We start from the raw sequence: 21,762 nt of genomic DNA, 5'->3' as shown, positions 1-21,762 counted from the left end.
GTGATTATAGAAACTCAGCCTCTTATCAACTGGTGTTTCAAATCTGCTGAGGAGGTGATTTCATTATCGAATCAAACCGGTTGAAATGGAGCTGCAGTGTGGATTTACCGGCCTTCAGCTCGTGTCTTCTGGTCTCTGGTGCCCCCTTCATGCGGCTGAACCTCCCTGAGCTGCTGCTGGTTGTAACACCTCTCGCCGCCAGATGTCGCTGCGCACCGATTGATTTTAGTTTTTGGATTTTATTTAAGTCTGTGAATCAGGTGAATGCGCAGTAAAAGTACTCAGCCCAGGATAAACACCCTTGGGTGTCAGGCAGGAGGAAGAGGCTTATTTCTTGTTTGGGTTTTGTGACACATTGTCCGCAAACTACGTCCAATGTGCGTTCGCGCATGCGTGTGTGGAGAGAGACGCGCAGCGGGCACATCGTGAGGAAAAGCTCGTCAATCGACTCCCACTCGGTTTTTCTTCGGTTTTATTCTAAACTGCAGCGAGTCCGACGGCTCTTCTGTGAGACTGGACGGAGTCACAAACTTTCCTGTGCAGGATCTTTTCCGCTCTCCGTGATTCATTCGTCTCCTGCGCCGTTTGGAGCCGGTAGAGACCAAGAACCAGCTCACAGGTGAGGTCTGCTGATCCAGGTGCTCACACTTCCAGCTCACCAGTGTTTTTAACGTTAACGATCTTGGTCTCACTTTTACTGTTTCGTCCTGTTTTCTAAAGTAAAGTGCGTAAAAACCAGACTCCGTGTTGGAGGCGCCGTTTAGTTCTGACTTTGTGTGAAAAGTAAATCATCGTCATTTAAACCCCGAAGTTGAAAATGTCGAAACACCAGTGAAACATTATTAAGGTGTAAATGTGAAAAGTGACGTGTTTCATCAGCACAGGGAGACGGAGTGTCCGCAGGGTCCAGTTTCAGATGAAGCTGTTTGTACTGGTCCCAGTACTGTACTGTGGATGGTAAAAGACTAAGTCAGGTCAAAGACTGATGATGGACTTTCCTCAGGGACCTCAGGACAAAATGAGCTACTGATCCCTCCATTGCTGAGGATGGATCATGTTGCAGCATGAGGATAGAAAAGCAAAAACACATCAGCCGTTTGTGTGTGGGCTGGAAACCATGCAGGCTTGGTGACTCGGTGACCTTTGCCCTTCACTCTGCTGGTTTGTGTGTAGTTCAGCTCAGTGTTTGTTGACAAAATAATCTCACCAGGTTTAAGGTGGAAGCTGTTCTGCAGCTTTTGGTCACACCGACCACATTGATGCTGCACCTAATGGTCAAATGTCAAATTTAACCTGCTGATCTGTCAGCTAATTAATCAGATCCTTTCATCACATGACCTTCATCACTGTGTGGTTTGCCCAGTTATTGATGATTGATCATTGCTTGATCACTTTAAGAACTTCTCATTCATGTTGTTTGACAGTAAAGGCCTTTTTACATAAGAAGATCAGTGTAAGATAATCAAACGCTGCTCAGTGGATCCTGTGTTCAGCTTGTTTCTCAGGTGTTTTCTTGACGACTGGACTTTGTCTCCTCGCAGAGACACAGATTGATGAGTTTAAATCGTTATTTCACGCATCTGTCTGGGTTTTGATGAAATACTCCAGAGGTCAGAGGATTTGCTGTCTCTGTAAATGATTCATCGCTGTTCTCTTTGTATGGATCTAGCAGAAACCACAAAGTCTCTCAGTCTGAGTCCTTGGTTTGTTGTAGCTGCTGATTGGTTGAGTGTCTGAGATATTTGTGAACCAAACTGCTGCCTTCATTTTTTACTTTATGTATTTCTGTTTTCTTTCATCCTGGAATGTAAATGTTCCACCTTGAGCTTTCAGAGATTTCTAACATGCTGTTCCACAGTTGGACCTTGAGCTCTCTGTTGTGACTGGGCTCAAAATGACTTGTAAAGGTGAAGGGTGTGCTGCAGCACCTTCACGCCTGTGTGTCATTAGACGTCACACCCTGAAGTGAAAACATCACTAGTTTGTCTGACCACACTCGCGAAGCCACGGTCAGTGATTTAAAAGAAAGAGGTGCCCCAACCAAACCTGGGCACATGGAGGAAAAGGAAGGTGGTTCACCAGTTTTGTTCCAGACTGAATTTTATTGTGTCTCCGTCAGAAGCACAAACATCCAGCTCTGCACTTTGATCGGTCCAGAGACGCCCTGATGTCGCTGAAACCAGCCCTGAGAGAGGAGCGGCCCTGTGGAGCTGTTGATTGTGTTTACTCTGTTCAGAGAACACTGAGTTCTGCGTCAGGTGTGATCAGGATGTACAGAAACAGTATTTGGTCCCGTTAATGATTAACATCAGAGTTGGGTAAAAGTCTCGGGTCTGACATTCCTCTGACATTTTTGGTGGCTGCTGAATTCAGCTGTGAATAACAGTTGAGTGTCTTTATCACAGATTTTCCAGGCAAACATCATGACAAAGGCTTCATTTAGTGTGTTACTGTGTGTGTGGTTTACTGACTCACTGGAGTGTAATATTTACTCGACTGGGTGTAGACTGAAATATCCCAGTCCAGCACTGGTGACGTACGTAGACTCTTTGTTAGGATCTGTCCACTTCAGACCTGCCTCACACTCTCCCTGTTTTTCCATCCGAGCAGGTTCTCTCTGGACAACAGGTCCAACAACTGGTCTGTCCTGCTCACAATGGCCAACAACACCATCCCTCAGGGTTGCGGCCCCAACGTGGACTCCCTCTATTACAACCTGTGTGACCTGAGTGTCGTGTGGGGCATCGTGCTGGAAGCGTTTGCTGCAGCTGGGATCGTCTTCTGCCTCGTGCTCTTCATCTCGCTCCTGGCCAGCTTGCCCTTCGTCAGCGACAAGAAACGCAAGAACTCGGTGGCGCTCCACGCCGGCTTCCTGGTCTGCACTGCCGGCCTCTTCTGTCTCACCTTCGCCTTCATCGTGAAAAAGGACTTCTCCACCTGCGCCTCGCGGAGGTTCCTCTTCGGGGTGCTGTTTGGCGGCTGCTTCGCCTGCCTCCTGATGCAGTGTGTGAGGCTGAACGTCCTCGTCAGGAGGGACAGTGGCCCCCGGGCTTGGGTTTTGTGTCTGGGGGCGTTGGGGCTGTGGCTGGTGGAGGTGATCATCAACACAGAGTGGCTGATCATCACAGTGGTGCGCTCTCCACAGGGATCGCTCAATGCCACGAATTCGCCGTGCAACATCGCCAACCAGGACTTTGCCATGGCACTGATCTACGTGATGACGCTGATCCTGGCTGTGGTGGTGGCGAGCTTGGCCATCATGGCGGGAAATCACCAGCAGTGGAAGTGGGAAGGTGCCTGCATCCTCGTGACCAGCCTGCTCTCTGTGGGAATTTGGGTGGCGTGGATCGTTATGTACGTCTACGGGAACGGGAAGTACGGAGGCCCCACATGGGATGACCCCACCTTGGCTATCGCGCTGGTGGCCAATGCCTGGCTGTTCCTCGTCATCTACATCATTCCCGAGATCTGCTGTTTGACCACCGAGGATGACGCCCAGGAAGTCTTCGGTGAAGACCTGTACCCGAGCAGAGGAGTCGGCTACGAGACCATCCTGAAGGAACAGAGCTCCCAGAACATGTTCGTGGAAAACAAGGCTTTCTCTATGGACGAGCCCAAACCAGGTACGTAGGCTCCGCCCTCGATGACATCATCACTGTTGTGTATTGCACCTGTACGTTTAAAGGAAGAAGATTAGAGCTGGTCCTGCACATTTCTGTTTTCCAAGAATCGGTTCTTGGAACATATGGTTCCCTATAAATCTGATATTTTCCTAGTCGGCATATTGTAAAATCTTTTTTGTTTGTTCTTCACTAAACATGTGACCCATTAGTCACAGAGTAACGAGTGTTTTTAAAGAGCCACGGTATGAATCATACACTCTGTGCTGGAAAAGGATGTTTGCTTCACTGAGAATCTACTGAATGACCTTGTGGAGATAAATGGTGAGTAAAACTTTGGAAAAACCGTCAGAACAGACCAAACCACGCAGGAGCAAAATGTCCCGAAAAGCCGGTTGTGCTCCTGCGTGATGACGGCGCATAATCTGATCTGATGCTGTTTAGGTCCTGAGCTGAACCGGATCCGATGTTGCAGTAAAAAATAAACTCCCCAATGAACAGGAGACCTGGAGTCTGTAGCCTTCCTGCTGCTGTAGATGAGGATGAGGAGGGTGTTGTGTGGATGCTGATGAATGCTGGGAGAATGCTGTTTTTCTCGAGTCCGTCCTCTGGCATCACTGTGGTGCAGTAATTTAAGAAACACACCACCAACACTGGATTAAAGGACCAACTGAGTAGAGTTAACCAAGTATTGATTTTAAGGTGTTGATTAGATTTTACTCACGTCAGAAATTTAGTTTTTTATAATTAAAATGGAGAATTCACAGCTGCTGTGTGACATAGAAACACTCATATCTGGGTTTATGACAGTGGATAGTTATTTCCTTGTATTGTTAGGTGTGGTTACAAAGTCAGAAATAGTTATTACCGTTTATTTCCCAACATGTCACTGAGAGGGAACATGCTTTCTGAATCATTCCTGTTAAATGAGTGTCTACGTCTAAACTGCATCCCCAGTAAACACTCCCACTCTGCCTTCGACTCCCACCAGAAAGTCACACCTTCTGTTTGCGGAGCCTCCATGACGACTGAGGTGTGGCAACAGTTTCATCTGAGGGACAGTATTTGACTTTAGGGACCGTAAAGTGCAAACAAATCATGTCCGAAATGCACCTGAGCAGGGACTTCCTGCAGAGCCCGTCACTGAAACATAGAGGACTGAGGGGAGGACGGTTTGCTTTATAAAACAAGAGTGGGAAGAGCTGAAATAAAAGTTTGAATAAAATAAAACTAATAGGTTTTAATAAAATTTCAGGAGAAAATGAAAATGAATGTGCATTTCAAACAGAACTACAAGATTTTCTGTTGGTTTGGATGGACACCCCTCTGGTGTAGTTATGGTGGGTCAGTGCTGTGTGTCTTCAGTGACTGTAATATAAAGATTTAAGAGCTCGTTGCTGGGGGGCGATGGAATAATGGTGTTTTTCATCTCTGTCCGTCACAGGATCCAAGCCCATGTCTCCGTACAGCGGCTACACCGGGCAGCTGCGTAGTTCAGTGTACCAGCCCACTGAGCTGGCTCTCATCACCAAAGCAGGGGCAAATGTGAGTATATGTGCATGTGATTTGTTTATAAAGCTGCTTATTTGAATATTTGGCTTAAATAGAGACCTGGCAGATAAACAGCTGTTTCCAGGCACACTGCTTTGGTAGCCAAATCAACCTGTGACGGTTTTTGCAGGATCTTTAAGCAGGACTTGGATTCAGTCCATTCCTGTTTGACTGAAAATGAGATTTAAGCTGCAGTGAAAATAAATTCCTGATCCCTGACGCAGGAATAACTGCAGTGTCGCTAAAACATCACCTCAGCTTCCCTGCAGCTGATTACATCAGAGGTGGATCTGATATCAGCAGGCGAGTCCAGATAAGCCACAGTACGAGCCAAAGGTCACAGGGAGTGGATCCAGTTTATAGTGACCTAAAAAACTGTGTCATAAAAAGGTGTTTGGGCAAAACCGTGGTCATGATCACATTAATAGTTTTACAAATCTAAAAGTAAATTATAGCTGTTCCAGTTTTGAGTAACATTGGAGATAAATCCAGTGTTAACACTAAAGGAGCCCACACAGCTGATTGTGACACAGTTTGTGTCTGATCTCTACTGAGAAGTGGCTGTTTATCTGGTGTGACTGTAAGATTAGCAGCCGGCACAACTTCATCAATGACATTAAAGACCCACCCAGTGAATCTTTCACTGTCTGAGGGTCTGAAGTTATGTTAAAGTGCAAAAAGCTAAATGTTCAGTTTTAATTGAATTAAACATCCATCCCCTCCCTCATATCTTGGGCCCCTGTTATGACTCCACGCAGCACCCTGTGGACCTTTGCTACGACGTGTCCATTCCCAGAGCTTCAGCCAACTCGGGACTCAACAGCAGGAGCAGCACCCCGTCCACAAACACTGAGTCTGGCAACCCTGCATACCCCCAGACAAACGGAAATAGCGTAGGTTAAACCCCAAACCCCCGACGTCACTTTCTCGTTTCTGCTGCTCTGCCTCTGTGCATGCCGACCTCTCAGCTCCTGTCGGAGCAGCTCGACTCTGAATCGCTAGGATTTTTTTGGTCTACCTTGTGGAGCTCAGTCTCTGAGCCCTGTGTCCTTCACATCTGCTCCTTATCTGGGTTGTTCTCAGTGCACTCTGCACTTCTTCCATCTTCTCTCTAATTTAAAAAGCAGAAAATATTAGTGGAAAAGGTTTGATTTCTCTGTTTGGCCTCACTGCAGTAGACTTTTTCTGGATTTCCTAAGCTTTCATCGTCTAAAGCTTTATCTTCGAGTAGCAAGACTCACCTCTGAGTTTTTAAGGTGGCTCTGAAAAATCTCTGATCTGTGAAGGACAATGGCTGCAGTTTGGATCCATAACATCAAGTATTGATCATTTAAATGTCTCTGCCTACTGACGCATTAATCCACTTTCCCCCGTCCATTAATATGGTCAGTGTGTTCCAGCTGTCACTGTATAGTTTTGAGCTAAATGCCATGTCCTAAATGTTACTTATTTTATTGTACTAGTTTCTAACATAGTGTGATGTTGGGATGACATTTTAATTAGTTTAGACACAGATAATCGGGGATTCGGGGGAAATAAACACAAAACTCTCTGTAGCTGCGTGAATCCAGCCTGACTGCAGCTGCCACCCCTTCACAAATCAGAAGCTTTTGAGCTGCCACTCAAGCTTTCAGTAGCATTTGATATTAGAAAGTTAAAATTCATCTAAAAAGTTATTATGATGCAGTTTGATTAACATGTCGACCATCTCTGTTCTTCTGCAGGGGAACGGTTTGCATCGGACAGCTCAGTGGTGAACACGCTATTCTCCGTAAACAGCCTGTCACAATAACTTCACGTCTTTTAATTTGCACCCATTGACTGTATGTTTGCTGTCGTGCATGGTTCCTGAAGCTGGTTCTAAGAGGAACCCTCGCCCCCAACAAACTTTCTGTTCCACTGACTCGTTTCCCACGTGCCTCTGGGCATCAGGCGGCACAGGGCCCAGATTTGAGAGCGAAAACCTCGGCTCTCCGGCTAAACAAAGACTTTTTGCAGCCGTGAGCTCTTTGCTGGACCCAGTCACACAAATGAAGAGTGACAGTGCTGACCATGCACACACTAGTGGAAGACAATACATTGACTAAATGTTGGGAGTGTCTTTGGCTCAAAATGCGGCCGTGCACTACAGGAACATGTCCTACTCTGTTTGGTATGAAAACAACCCAGGCTGGAAAAAGAAACAGTGTCAGGAGGATTGAATTCACGTGATAGAGAAACTTCAGCGTGTACAGTTGAGTTTAATTATCGGAGACCTACTGACAAAGTTCACTTTCAATGTAAAACTGTTAATGTGGCCACGGTTCTTCACTGCATGGATGTGTTGTATAGATAGAATATTTAATAGTATTTATAGCACTAATAGGTGCTACTTAATTATTTTCTCTCATTTCTACCAATCAAACAATCGTGAGAATTGACAGCTTGAAGTCCTGTCTGTGATTAGCTTCTTTTCTCAAGCGTATAAAACATTTTCTGTTTTATTATTTTTACAAATGACACTGAATATTAGTTTTCTGTTTGTGTTCTTAGATAAATGTGTATCTACTTTGCTGACAGTAAAATTTGAACGTGTCGTCGTTACCGTTTTAACATTTTCTGTTTCAGTATTTTAACTTTCAAAAGCAAGCAACATCTCCCTGAAGCGCCACCAAAGCCTCATGGGAGTTGTAGTTACTGTAGTGTACTATTATATTGAACTGGCTGCTGGGAGGACAGGAACCTGATTTGGCTGCTTCCCATAATCGTTTTCATTAATGTTCCATTAATCTATAAGGAGCTTCTCAAACTTTACTGTGAAATAAAGAAATACGCATTTTAAGTTTTGACAGGAAACATCGTTGTGTCGGTTCAGCTTTAAGAAAAAAAGCTGCTCAGAGAAAATCTAATTTGAGACTTGGACTGGAAAAAGGTGGACGGGCCTTCAGCTCTATATGATGCCTTTTTTTTTTGTTTTTTTGTTTTGAATGTCCAGGTCACACCCACCAGGGGAAACTGAGTGAATGAAACTGACTCTCGGTTGATGGAAACCTTGTGGAAAAACAAACTAATGCTGTGGCCTGTGTAAATAAACATTTAATGAAAAGATGATCTGTAGTTACTCAGCAGGTGCAAAAACTCACTCATGTTCATAAACTCATGCAGACAGATGGCTCAATAGTTATTATGTAGTGTAGACACTATAGTTACTTATAGTTAGAACCCTATTTGTTGCTGCCCGAGGTTATGCAACCTAACATGGATCCCTTTGAGCACACAGATCTCCACTGCACCTCCTCATGCTTTGTGTTTCTCAGGCTCAGGCTGTTGCTGCAGTAAACTTGTGATTTATTACCGATCCAACTGCTGTGGCCTGATAACCTCCAGGTCTGCTGAGGAGGAGGCACAAGGCGACATCCCAGGTCTATTTTAAGCAGCAGGCTCTGCTCCACATGTCTTTATCAGAGATTCTCATGTCTGCATAATAAATGGAGCAGTACATTTCTGCAAAGCCTCTGTTGTGTAGCCACATAAGACATATAGTGAGATAAATATATTATGCAAAATGCTTAGTCTTTTTCTGTGGATTTATCAAACTACATTTGCATAATGTCCTCAGTATATTACGCAGAAGGTAATAACAACATGGCTAATGTTCAACACTTTGTTTCAGGCCTCGTTGAGGTTACGTTGCGTTCCTCGTGATCCCAAATCCTCCATGTCTCCAAATCAATACCCGACTCAACTAACCTGATTTTTAAATGTGGTTCAGCAGATCAACCAGTGTTTTTATGAGCCACAGAAGCTCTAGGTCACACGTCCAGTCTGCTGTCATTGACTGGACTCCAGGTTTAACTTTTATTCTCCAAGCTACTGTGAATGTGATCTGTGGGTTCTTGTTTAAATGGATTGTGTTTGTTCTAACTTAGAGGATAAAAGAGTTCACTCGCTCTTTCCTGCCACTTTGCAAAGTACAAAGTTCTAATAACCGATTAAGTCGATGGCTGAAGCATTTGTCACCTCAGCCTTTGTCATGTTAGTCTGCGATTCAGAACCTTGTGTTTTTAACCTGGTGTGCAGCAGCAGTTGTTTGGATGATCTCACAGGTGGAAAGGTGATCTGTTTGTGTAGAGCAGAAACACCATTTAGATACAAAATGTCATGTGTGAGGCTTCACTTAGCTGTTCGTGTTTGCTGGAACATCTAAAATCCGCTGTGCAGACCACAGCAATGACCAGCGCAGCCTGTGCAAACATTTAAACGCTGGTTTCACCCTGAGCAAACATTTTATCCTTCCAGCTGGACAAAAGACTCATGAGAACATCTTTCACAATCCAACCTGCTGCTGGATCCCAGGGAGAGAGAGAGTCTCTGCTGGTGAACTCACTAACACACAGACTCAGGTAGAATATTCAACTACGTATTATTACCTGTATTATCCTCTAACACTCAGCTTTTTAAATCATTAGTTAACTTTTAGTGCAAAAAATTATTATAATTTTTATATGTTCTTCGTTGTTTATAGGGCCAGTTCATCGTGCAGCCATTTCTAAACTGTTTTCATGTGCTCACAGACCAACGATACAATAGTACAATGCAGAATATATTTGGAAAGTCTGTAGATTTGCCAGTAAAAACTGTACAAAAGCAGAAATATGATTCAAATGTGTGAAGACATTTTTTGATGATAATGTATTTGTCTGATTGTGATTAAAATATGTGCAGGGTTGAAAACCGGACTGGAAGCTGAGACTGTATAAGCCTGTGAGCCTGGGCATGTTGTCTGATATGTGGAGGATGAAGATGTGTATCCAGGGGAACATGAAGGCAGCACAGTGTTGTGGAACAGCAGCGTCAGGAGTGTGAGAGGCATCTCACTGTGAGATAATTGGTGCCAGCAGTCAGGACCTGCATCCTGCTGATAGTGCAGGTGTCCAGGGCGCAGACTGGTTTGTCCATTCAGTTTCTAACATGCAAACAGTGTTCAGCTGAGCTGCAAGGAACAGCCTGAACACAACGATGACACGAAGCTGCAGTGGAGCCTTCACTCAGGTTCTGTCAGCGCACAGGTCATAATGTGCAGCAGCACAGGTCGTGTCCACAGTGAAACACAAAAGATGGTGTGTTATGAAGTCGGATAACCGATTCAAACACTGACTCCTGAGGGAAATCTGGCTCTTTGGCCGTTAAATGATCGACTATGTTCACTAACCCGTCTCCGACTGTGTGTGTCTGCTGTTTGCTGCTAAGCAGGTAGAGGACAGTGGATTTCTTAAAGCTGTTCTGCTACAAACAGGTTCCTGTAGTGGCTGGAAATGAGGTTGATGAAAACAACCAACACAACGAGCCTTGTGCTTCTGAGGTCAGGGGAACCACGGATATTTGAGAGTGGTTACTACAAGAAACTTCCACATTGCAGGTACTGATTTAATCTCTTGTTAATGGAAAATATATATTTATCAGTGCAGCTTTATACTAACTCGCTCAAAACATAGTACTGCAGTTATTGTCCATGAATGCATTTGGCTTTGTGTGTTTGTCCCAGTTTGGTGCTGACTGATAAACCCAGTCCAGCGTAGTTGGCAGCAAAACCTGAGCTCAAGGTTCTGGCACTTCGCAGCCCAAGTCAAAGCACTTCTGTCAACAGCCCCACCACCCTGTCCAAACCATAAAGGCCCCGCCCCCATGCCTCAACAAACTGCAGCCATTGTTCACATCAGGAGCCAAGGTCCAGGCTTACAGCCGTCCAATGCACGTTTATGCAAAACTGCTTTATGATTCCAGAAAGTAAACTGAGTCTATGGTTCAGTAACAGCTTCTCATGTCCTGCTGCTACTGAACTGTGCAAAAAGCAGGAGCAATGAAGGTGTTTAGTGACTGAGGTGTTAATATCCGGGGTCACTGATTGGTTAATTACACCTTCACCTACCACACAGACACACACTGTGCATTCAGGCCTTTTCCTTTGCAGCTACTCAACCATCACAGACCTTCATGTGACCTTGGCAACCAACTAAAAAATGATTTACCAGCACTTTGACCTGATCTGGGTTTGAGGTAAACACAGGTAATTCACTCAGCACTGATTCTGCGGTTGCATGATTTAACATTAAAAGTTGGCATTAAGGTCAGTTTCACTGCAAAATAATGCAGCCTAGTTTGGTTTGAACTGGGGTTTACCTTGTCCTTCATCTTCTACATCACCCCAAGTCATTACAGGTTTGATTTGTTACCTCTATAATTAACAGTATCTATTTCTTGTTGTCTTCATTCTGAGACTGAAAACCACTGAACCACTGCAGGTTTTTCTTTGTGGCTCTTGTAGTTTTTCCTGGAATAGTTCCCTGCTTGTTTGTGTTTAATTAGTCTCTTCCTCTGATGACTCCCTTGTTTGCCTTGTTCCTGGTGTGTCCTCTGAGGGAAAAGCCTTCGTTGTATTATGGTCATTAGGATTATCAGCTGCTAAGGCTGTGAGGGTAGATCTGCACTGTTAGACTTATATGTAGTTACAGTTTCTATGTGGTTTGAATCATCGGAGCGCATGTGTAGGCAGGCTGCTTTATACACAGTCAAATGTGATCTTCTTTTACCAATGTTTAGAATTATTTTAAACATCACATGTGCTTTTTACATTCAGATGTTTTATTGTTCACTATTTCTTGAAGGTCTTTAACTGAAGTTTGAGTTCTTCTCAAAATATGATGATGTGGGAAAATATAAGTGCTCAAATCAGTCAAACACAAAGGATATTACTTTCTAAGCAAAACTGAATCAAAGTCTCCGATGTTCAGAAACATAAACATACATAAACCTGTTTCTGCTGATTCTGACCAGCTGCCATTTGAGGTGTCACTGACTTGTCGGTTTGGGAAGAGGCACGGCTGCTGGACGCTCCGGGTACATGAACACTGTGGTCTTTGTACGCTCAGGACAAAGCTGGTGCTGTGAGCCAGCCAGGAAGACCTTGAGGAAGGACACCTGAGCAGAGGAGCACCTCCCTGCTGTGTTTTTACCGCAGGCTGTCAGATTCTGAGCTCATCCTCACAGATCCACAAATAAAAAAGAAGCTTCGTTATCAGAGACACTAATTCTTTGATGTGCATTCCTGGGAACTCTTGCAGAGTAGTTTAGTTTTTAGAAACACGGCCAGACCTTTTGTGCATACAAACATAAAATATTGGACTATACCTTTAATTATGACATAATGCAATGTTACATAACTGTGCACAGTACAATATGCAGCTATTAGCGAGCTAGCCTTTCTGATATATACCATATTGCAAACACCCATAGAGTAACGTAATGAGTTCCTCCAGGAATTTCTGTAGAACCCACAGGAGCTTCCAGCCTGTACTTTGGGACCCACAGGGTCATGTGAAACTAGCAACTCTATTAAAAAACTATTTGTTTATGTGGTCGATTTGATCCAGCTTCCCCCAGTCCGTGAGCTGATGGCCCCTTAGGAAATGCCTGCTAGAGTTACAGCACATGTCCAGGATTTCCCCAGCTAAAGGTGTTTGAGAAAAAACTAACTCACCAGTGGGTAAGTGCTTGTGAGGAAGGCTGGGAGAAACCAGACCCCTCAGTGCTCACATGTCTGACAAGTTCAGAAATTCTCTGAACTGCCAGATCATCTCAACCACAAACTACTTAAGCCCTTTTGTTATGATATATGAATAAATAAGCATTTTCTCCTGTGAACCTGTTAGTTTAATCCCTGTAGGGTAACTATCCCTGGGTAACACACAGTCAGAGGTAGAGAAAGAATTTGGATCTGTTGCTTAAGTAAAAGTTGTAATACCACAGTGTTGCACCAGCACCAAACAGTGGGCAAAGTTTGTTTTTTTGCACCTGTATTAGTGTATTATTGTCTGTTTTCTTTCCCTTGTACATTTGTGATATGCCTATTAGTAGAAATAACCTGAACCTGGTCACAGCTTCATTACATCCACGTGATGATGCCAATACATGCAGAGAATAAAGTGCTCCTTGCATTTAGGTGAAATCTGAGCCATCAGACACTCCTCATGGTGACAAAAACCTCTGTGGACTGGAATCTATTGTGAAAATGATATAACCATTATCATCAGGCTATTAAACCTCAAGTCTTTGTTCATTCTATTCTCTCTCTACAAATCTACCCTCTATAGTTTGAGACTGTTTGTTGTCCCTCTGTTTAAATGGAAAGAAATGTCCACATCCTTTTTAGTGCGTGTTCAATGAAGCTGAATAAGTTTTTCAATAAAGGTCTGGAGTCAAATGAGGCATGACTGTGGTAAAGTCACATAGTGAGCAGGGCTGCTGGTGAGATAACACCACACACCTGCTGGCCCATGCCAGGCCAAGCAGCAGCTGTGTTTCTGCACCAAGTTACCATGGATGTGCCCTTCAAACACTGAGATCCGTGGGGACCTCAGGCTCACACTCGTGTATATAAACACACAGACATCTCATGAGACAGTCAGTGGGTGAAATAGTGAAATGGGTTGAGTACACTGAATCACAGTGACACAAAGAAAAAACTACATCAAAAGAAGATCTGTGCATAAAAGAGCTCTTTACAGAGCCACTTTACTGTGGTTGGAAGGCTCTTTCAGTGCAAACATGATTCATCATAATGTAGGTCAGTGAAAGCACCTGGAGGAGGACACATTTCTGAGCCTTTAATCATAGTTTCTGCTTATATACGATGTCAGGTACATATGACTCGATCTGCAGTACAGGTGTATGACAAAACTCTTCACCACATAAACCCATGACCTCTGCAGCTGAACAGGAGTTGAAATGAGTTCTCATCAACATAGTCCTGATGAGGCACATGCAGTCTCTCAGGTGCAAACAGTGTAGTTCAGTGCAATTAGCTGGGCCTGTTAAATGGTGCGTAGCAACAATACAAAATAAACTGCTTACTCCAAACAAAATAATACAGTATATCACAGGATGAGTAGTATGTATTGCTGTATGGGATGTACTGGAGTATTCATATTCTTTAAAGTGTTTGTTGTATTAGTTTCATTGCAGGATTGGCTTTTGCTTAAGAAAAACAGGTGAAATATCGACACCTGCTGGACAGAAACTGTCAATGCACCAATTTTGTTTTTGTCCCGCCCAGAAAATTTTCTACGCTTTTCATTGGTTCAAATTTAGATGGGTGACAATTGATTGGTCACACTGTTTTCAGTCTGCCAATCAAACGCTTTGTTTACAACTACGCACAAAGGTCATAGTTCAGGGCAATAACAGCTTGTAGCTAACTCCTCCCGGCTGGACTAACTTTATTTAACTTTATTTAACTTTATTATTTTTTAAAGGAAATGAATCCTACAGATACTTAACCAGGCTTCGTGTTTTCTCGGGCGATGCTGTGTTTGGTTGAAAAAGCGGTGAGGTCCTGGGTGTCTTTACAGAAGGTAAGTTAGCTAACGTTAAGCTAAAGGTTGTGTAGAGAAGCTGTTGTTGACACTCCCGCAGGTCTGACAGGTTGACTTTGACCTGACCTTTTCTTCCTGTCACCGTGTGGCTTCAACGAGTTTAACATCGGGAAGAACCGAGTGTGTTGTTTTATGGACCAAATAAACAGAAACACCTTTTGACACAAACATGTGCTGGGTGTCCTCATCCTGTGTCTTCTGCTTCGTGTCAAAACTTTACTGTCAGGAAACCACAGTGGGAATGGAAAATGCTCTGGTTCTCAAATGTGTGTTCCAAGTTTTATTTCAGGGTAAACTGAATCTTTAACCTGTTTGGACAGTTGATCAAACCATTGTTTTATATGTTATTATCATAAATTACATTCTGACAACTACAAATGAAATGAAATTAAATAATAACCACAGCATCATTGTACTGTCTTTCAGCTGGGCATCCTCTCCCTGCCACACACGAGGAGAGGTCAACACAGTGGGACCATTTGCTACCTGTCTACTGGGCCAGATCCCCCTCCTCCTGCCCCACTACCAGACTCCAATGAGTCCACAAAACCACAGCCTGGTCAGAGTGCCTCTGTCTTCCCTCCTGACTCGGGCCCGCCGCCTGCTCCCACCCACTGCTGCATGAGCGGCTGTCATAACTGTGTGTGGATCGAACATGCGGAGCAGCTTTTGGCATATTATCATGATGGGGACGATCGGGCGCTGGCTGCTATTGAGGAGAATGTCCTTGATGACAACCTTAAAACATACCTAAAGTTGGAGATCAGGCTCTTGAAAAAGAAATAACTGATGTATTTCCTGCCAGCGGCCTCGAGCACAGTTCTGAGTGTTCTCGTGTAAAAGTGGAAGCACTTTATAAAACACTCCAATCACTGATTTTACCTCCAGATTCTTATTTCCTCCTGTCGGTCATGAAGTTCTGAAGAGATAAGGTAGGAAAATCCTGCAGACCTAATGATGAAATGTTTAAAGCATAATTGAGCTTTATTTAAATGAGCATCTATTTATAGCTTTGTTTATTATTTCTGTTTTTCATAGTATTCACCAGAGTAAATGTTGAGAGCAGGAGCAGCCAAACAGATACAAAACAATTGATCAGGTTTTTTAAATGCCTTTACTTGGAGGTACAACTGAAGCATCCTGGACTGTCGGTGATGATCTTCTACTGCACAGGAAAATTATGGTTAAAGATGAAGCAGAAACTGTTTCTCTAAACAGACAGTTTTGGTAAAAAATTTACAGTTTGGCTGTTTTTGAAAAAGGTTTGACTAATCTAGGATTTTATTTACAACCTGTTTCACTGTCTGACTGCTCCTCTCTTTTGCCTTGTTAGATGTGGTTTTACTGATGTTGTTGTTCCAAGATGTCAGCAATTAACTTTGTGAGCACAATGTAATTATTTCTGATAGAGTTAATCCCCAAAAATGAGAGAAATCTAAGTTTAAAGCTTAAATATAACCAACAATCTCAGCCTGTTACACTTCAGTGTTAATTATATTTAAGAACAAATTTAATTTATGTATTGTAAATACATTTTAAGTTGTGTAAAATAAATGTTCTTTATAAAATGCCACACAAATGCTGCTTTCTGAAATATTTTACTTGGCACCATTTCAGCACCAGACAAGGCCACTAGAGAGCGTTAGATACACGCTGCTCTAATGATAATATGACAATAAAATATGATAACATGTTTTGACAGACCCTCTTAATATGCTAATCATTTCATCACGGTGCATTTATGCAGCAAAGCCAGTGTTGTTCAGGAATGGTCATTTAAAAACAGTCTTCAGGCAGTTACCTCTTAACTTACATATAAGCCATTTCTGGACTGACTGTCTAAATGTGAGTTTTGACATTTTAAAAATATAAAATTAAACATTTCACTGAATCTAAATAGAAATTTGACGAGTGAAGGATGCTTCTTACAAGTTTATAGAACATATTTCAGCCTGAGTCTCTGCAGGTGAATCCAGTTTCAGAGGTGACAGTGACCCTGATCTCCATGACTGAGTCAGCAACAGTCTGTGAACAGTGATGCTTTGTTAGTTGTGGGTACACAGGAGCCAGTGGGCAGGTGCAGCCTCACACAGCGACTGCGTTATTCTTTGATCCGGGTGATACAGGGATTACAAACAAGACCTTTCACTGATCATATACAGGACAGTGTAACCAAGAGTCTGACGCGATGGAAACGACTCTAGACAGATTATATTCTTCCAAGATCATCTGTAGACACAGGATCCTGGTCAGTATTTCAGGTTACTGAGGCAAGGTTTTCATCACTTATAGAAAGGATTGTTATTCCGACTGTCAGCTGGTTTAGGTAACACTACAACCAAATAATATTGATCAGTAGATGTTGATTTCCATTAGCTAACAATCAGTTGACGTGTCATTACAAGATGATAAAAATTCCATACACACTCTGCCTGGATGTTAACCCTCAGCCTGTCACATGAGAGCGATTATTCACTCACTAATGTGCCCCTGCTGGGAGCTTAGGGCTCATCAGAAGCTGCTGAGTGGAGACACCCTCAAGACAGTGATGACAAACAATGGGCCCACTGCACATGGTGTAAATACATTTTAAAAAGGCATCAATAAACTGGGACAATCAACCTGTCAGTATATGAAAATGTATCAGTGTCACGTTATCACAGTGGATTTTAAATTTCCACATCAGATTTGTGTAAGTTTGACGCTGTTGGGATGAGATTTAGGGTTAGGGTCGATGAAAGTGAAAAGCAGAGCCTTCATCAGATAAATGTGAAAAGACAATCTCCACAGGTATCACTCTGCAAACTGAGACTCGACATCAGGAGAGAAGCAACAAGTGGGAACCAGCGTTTTGAGTCGAGGGGCTTTAAGACAGAAGGATGTTAGCTGATAAATAATCCTAATTTGCTGTCCAGTTTGTAATTTGGTATCACAGGTCGAGCAGACTCATCTGACAAATCACTCTCACGGCAGCGAATGACACTGGAACATAAATTAAGAGGAGACTTTTGCAGGATGGAGGATTGAAGGGTTTCGCCTGAAGCAGATGGTGAGACGATTGCATCTCAAATTTAGACAGAGTGGGCTGGCAGGCCTTTCAGGAACCTTCCTGCTGCACCAACGCATTCTCACACTGTCTCACATTATTGATTGATTATTGGATTTATCTTTTCTTGGATTTTCTGTAAAAATATCTAAGACCAGAATGACCAGTTTACTTTGTAAGTTTGTTGTTACTGGATAAATGCTAATTTTAATGGAGAAGACTTAAGATCTTTGACAACTCACACAACTCTGTATCTGACGTTCTCCTACATAATGGAAAAGTGTACATGGAACAATAACAATTGAAATTTATACACATCATCCACACAATCTCCAAACATGTGAACTGTTGACAGTAGAACAAGGAGGCGGCGCGTTCATAATCTTCTGCAGGGCTCAGCATTTAAGAGGGGCCCTAAGCCCCCAGTGGCCCTCACAGCAAGCCTAGCAAGAACTCATTCATCTGCTAGACGGACCAGTGCTGCGCTCGCACCCACTCGTCTGGCTCTTCTTCACCCAGGCAGCTGGTGAGTAGACCTGCTGCTGCATCACTCATGGCACGCATCCTGTCACTGAGACATTTAGGGTCTAAGATGACTGTGGTAATAACCTTTAATGTGGGGCTGCATGGAAGTCGGTGCACATTACAGGTAGTGATATATTACTTTTGAGCTCCGCTGACAAGTTGAAGTCTAAACATAGAAATGCAGCATAACTGTGTTTTAAAATCCAAAATAATTATGTGGCCATTTTGACCAATTAGATGTGAATCTCAAACAGAAATCGTGGTTAAATGAAGGTCAACCAAAAATGGATTTTAAAAAAAGGCTTTGGGACATTTTTTATACATCTGAAATGTATCTGGTCATAATGAGATTAAACATATAAATATAAGTTATTGCTCAATACCTTGTATTGCAGGTAAAGATTGTCTCAGCCCTCTGACCTCCTTTAGGCTTCAAATAAAAATGTTTTAAAGACAGATGCAAGCAAACAGATTCAATTTGTTCACAATACACATCCAAAAATAGGCCGACAATAAAATGCATCCGTCTGTTCTGAAGCATAAAAAATACTCAAAATCTTACTTGGAAACATAAGTGAAGTTCTTTTCTACTAAAGTCATTAACTAAAAGAAAGCAAAGCTGTTAAATAATGTCTAAATGCAAAGAGCTGTACAGGGAAGAAGTGAAAAGGAAATGAAACTCCAACTGTTGGTATATCATGTACATTGTTTATGTATTTTGGTACCAAAAGTATTATTAAAGATAAATATTCCATATTAATACTATGATGACAGCACGATGACCACATTCATGGTCAGAACCTGTTCAGGACTGTCATTGACCCCAGGGCTCAGAGAGCGGATTGATCATTTAGACCCTCGGTGCTTGCTCAGCGTATCAGCAGCGTTGTCCTTGCTCTAACGAGATTACATGTGGACAGCCAGGTTGAAACAGAGAGGGGAGGCTTATCAACTTGAGCTGGGGATTATGGGAAATTGGGTCATCCTCATAGAACAGGCTGGAAGACAGTCCATCTCAGACATTTGATTACTAGGAAATATGAGTGTAAAGCTGAACTGGTGCTTGTCAGATCGGTAAGAGGATTAAGGTCTGTAATGTCAGAGTGGACAGAAGCTGCTGGTTACTGTTACATGAAATTCATCATTAAATAGAGCATCTTAGATAACACACAAGTGGGGTTTACATTAATGAATTGGTGAAAGTTTCTGTTTCCTAATCTGATTTTTCTCTCCAGTTCCTGCACATAAAAGTTATTGTCCAGAGCCTGCACACAGGATTCATAACTGCTCAAAATGAATCTTGAGGCACCCAAACCTGAGATCAAGTCAGCCACCCGTGTCAGCGGAGGCCCCGCCACTCCACGCAAGGGTCCACCCAAGTTCAAGCAGCGGCAGACCCGTCAGTTCAAGAGCAAGCCTCCAAAAAAAGGAGTCCAGGGGTAAGCCCTGAGTGATGCTCACTTTATCTTTCATGGTGCAAATAACTGATAGTGTGTAATCAGTTTATTTTGCTCTGCAGCTTTGGAGATGATATTCCTGGGATGGAGGGCTTAGGCACAGGTGAGTTCAGGTTTATGATGCATCTCATATGGATGATCTGCAGGAGCCTGGACAGCAGCACGTCTCTGTCTTGTTTTGCAGACATCACTGTCATTTGCCCCTGGGAGGCCTTCAATCACCTGGAGCTGCATGAGCTGGCCCAGTACGGCATCATCTGAGTCTTCCTGCTTTCACCCTGCAATCCCCTGAGGATTACAGGTCACGTTCATGCACTTCAAACCATCTGCCTCCAGCTCTAAATGGAACTACTCCAAACAAACTACCATACTGAAATGTAACAACACAAAAAAAAATGGAAAAAGAGACAAAAAATTACAAAAATAACTTTCTGTCCTCTTACACTGGATTCTTCTGATCACACACTCATGTTTAGACCTTCACTAGATCTGCTCCGTTATTTTTCTCTTCTCTTGCTGTTCTACCCGTTTCTCTTCTTTTCTATTCTTCTCATGGACAAAACATGAAACTTAAGCAAGTGAAGCAGCCTCAAATTGAGTTTAAGTGAAGAGCCCATGAAGTGGATGGTTCCCATTTCATGTGCTTCGGTGCCTCTTTCATCACGTCAGAGGCTTTTTTTCATCAACACCGAACATATAAAATACTGAGTTCTGTAGAGACTGGACAGCCTGCCATTGCTGAGTCTTAACTTTTTAGGGGGATATTGTAAATCAGTCGACCTTTAACTGCACCCTTCCCCCCCAGGATACATAAACCTTGTTCATCCTTTTTGTTTATTTCTCTAAAGTTTCTACCAACATACTATGTTGACGTCAACTTGTGTTTGATATACGTGAGGACAAAAAGGCTTTAAATATATGACCTTTGACCTTTAGGAGAAACATGCAGTAAGAAATCACTTCACAGAAACGGATTCAGAAGAAATGTCCAGTAACAACAAACACACATGAGTTTTGGCAGTACTGTTCATCATTTGCCTACATTAAAACCTCACTCACACAACATATTTCATATGTGTTTTGGCTTGTGTTAACATTAGTTTAATATCTCTTTTTATTTGTATACTTCCCTCATATCACATTAATTAATATGAGAGTAGGTATTTTATGTTTATTATATGTTTATGCGAGTGTGTTTATATTTGTGTTTAAAGCTTATTGTAGCAGTCATTTGTTGTTTCCATGTAGATTAGGACATTTTACATTTGTCCTTTGTCTTTTGTCCATCATTCAATGTTAAATTTATTTGTGTTTGATTTCACATTTTATCTCCATTTTCTTCTTCATGATTATTGATCATTTGTCATGTTAAGTGTTGGCCCCACAATTAAACTTGTACCAATCTATTGTAAACATAAAGCCAATCAATTTACACCTTGATGTACGTTTCTCTGAATGAAGTTGCTTTTTAAATTGTAATTTAATTTCTGTAACCCCGACTTCATCTTTCAAATCACTGTTCTAATCAGGAAGATGACAACATGTTCATGTTTCCAGTGATTGCACTGTAGTAATGAAGGAAGGCAGAGGGATGAGTGTGATGGATGGTTTCAGTATAAACACAGATCTGAAGATATGCATAATGGAACTCTCTACAGGATGAGAATAAAATAAAGCAAAAAACGAGAGAAAAATAAAAATGGTGATTTGTTTATTTTAAACAAAAATGTTTCTCAAGTTATGAGCCTGTAGTTTGAGTGACTGAGCAGTCTTTAATTTCCTGACATTTTATTGACCAGAATAATCAACAAACCAAGAAGAAACTGATCCATAACCACAGTGTCATGACCAATTTTAAATTGCATATTGGTGGTTTTCAAAGTTTTTCTGACAGTAAACTCCCCATTTTAGGGTTTTTGAATGCTTAACAGAACAAAGCAACTTAAATATGTTTATTTAAGCTTCACTATAATTACTTCCACTAATAAGGCTAAATGCACTGTGTGATATATGTTTTTTGGAGCTCTGTCCCTTAAGACATAACTCAGGAGTCAAAAGTACTGCTCAACCAAACTAGAACAGCCTCACTAATGTGCATTCCTATATACACTGTTGGAAAGTTCCCATTTCCATTTGGCAGACAAATTATCTTT

General features: G+C 42.4%; 2 protein-coding genes across 5 annotated transcripts; both read left to right on the top strand.

Moving 5' to 3' along the window:
- The first annotated feature begins 318 nt into the window (after positions 1-318).
- Positions 319-7,992, top strand: gprc5c (G protein-coupled receptor, class C, group 5, member C). Of its 3 annotated transcripts, none has more exons than XM_026314679.1 (5): positions 324-619; positions 2,611-3,623; positions 5,065-5,165; positions 5,930-6,064; positions 6,896-7,992. In XM_026314679.1, exons 1-5 carry the CDS (start codon positions 390-392, stop codon positions 6,926-6,928), a joined length of 1,512 nt encoding a protein of 503 aa, XP_026170464.1. In that variant the 5' UTR covers positions 324-389; the 3' UTR covers positions 6,929-7,992. The 3 variants fall into 3 exon arrangements, with proteins under 3 accessions (XP_026170465.1, XP_026170464.1, XP_026170466.1); XM_026314681.2 differs by lacking the exon at positions 324-619 and adding an exon at positions 1,530-2,258; XM_026314680.1 differs by lacking the exon at positions 5,930-6,064 and having other exon boundaries at positions 319-619.
- A 7,385-nt stretch (positions 7,993-15,377) lies between these two features.
- Positions 15,378-21,240, top strand: pde6gb (phosphodiesterase 6G, cGMP-specific, rod, gamma, paralog b). 2 transcript variants are annotated; one of them, XM_026316422.1, is made up of 4 exons: positions 15,378-18,153; positions 19,388-19,591; positions 19,672-19,712; positions 19,794-21,240. In XM_026316422.1, the coding sequence occupies exons 2-4, from the start codon at positions 19,446-19,448 to the stop codon at positions 19,868-19,870; spliced, it is 264 nt and encodes an 87-aa protein (XP_026172207.1). In that variant the 5' UTR covers positions 15,378-18,153; positions 19,388-19,445; the 3' UTR covers positions 19,871-21,240. The 2 variants fall into 2 exon arrangements, with proteins under 2 accessions (XP_026172207.1, XP_026172206.1); XM_026316421.1 differs by having other exon boundaries at positions 15,424-15,513; positions 19,672-21,240.
- The last annotated feature ends 522 nt before the right edge of the window (positions 21,241-21,762 follow it).

This window comes from Mastacembelus armatus, chromosome 19, assembly GCF_900324485.2.
Source record: "Mastacembelus armatus chromosome 19, fMasArm1.2, whole genome shotgun sequence".
NCBI classification, from domain to species: Eukaryota; Metazoa; Chordata; class Actinopteri; order Synbranchiformes; family Mastacembelidae; genus Mastacembelus; species Mastacembelus armatus.
The sequence above is the reverse complement of the archived record's forward strand: the minus strand, read 5'-3'. Positions and strand labels throughout refer to the sequence as shown.

Bases quoted from the DNA above. Each gene is read 5' to 3' on its own strand.
- gprc5c (XM_026314679.1), top strand. From the start codon at position 390: ATGCGTGTGTGGAGAGAGACGCGCAGCGGGCACATCGTGAGGAAAAGC. The intron at 620-2,610 runs GTGAGGTCTGCT...CCATCCGAGCAG, and splicing joins GACCAAGAACCAGCTCACAG to GTTCTCTCTGGACAACAGGT. The intron at 3,624-5,064 runs GTACGTAGGCTC...TGTCCGTCACAG, and splicing joins TATGGACGAGCCCAAACCAG to GATCCAAGCCCATGTCTCCG.
- pde6gb (XM_026316421.1), top strand. From the start codon at position 19,446: ATGAATCTTGAGGCACCCAAACCTGAGATCAAGTCAGCCACCCGTGTC. The intron at 19,592-19,671 runs GTAAGCCCTGAG...TTTGCTCTGCAG, and splicing joins CCAAAAAAAGGAGTCCAGGG to CTTTGGAGATGATATTCCTG.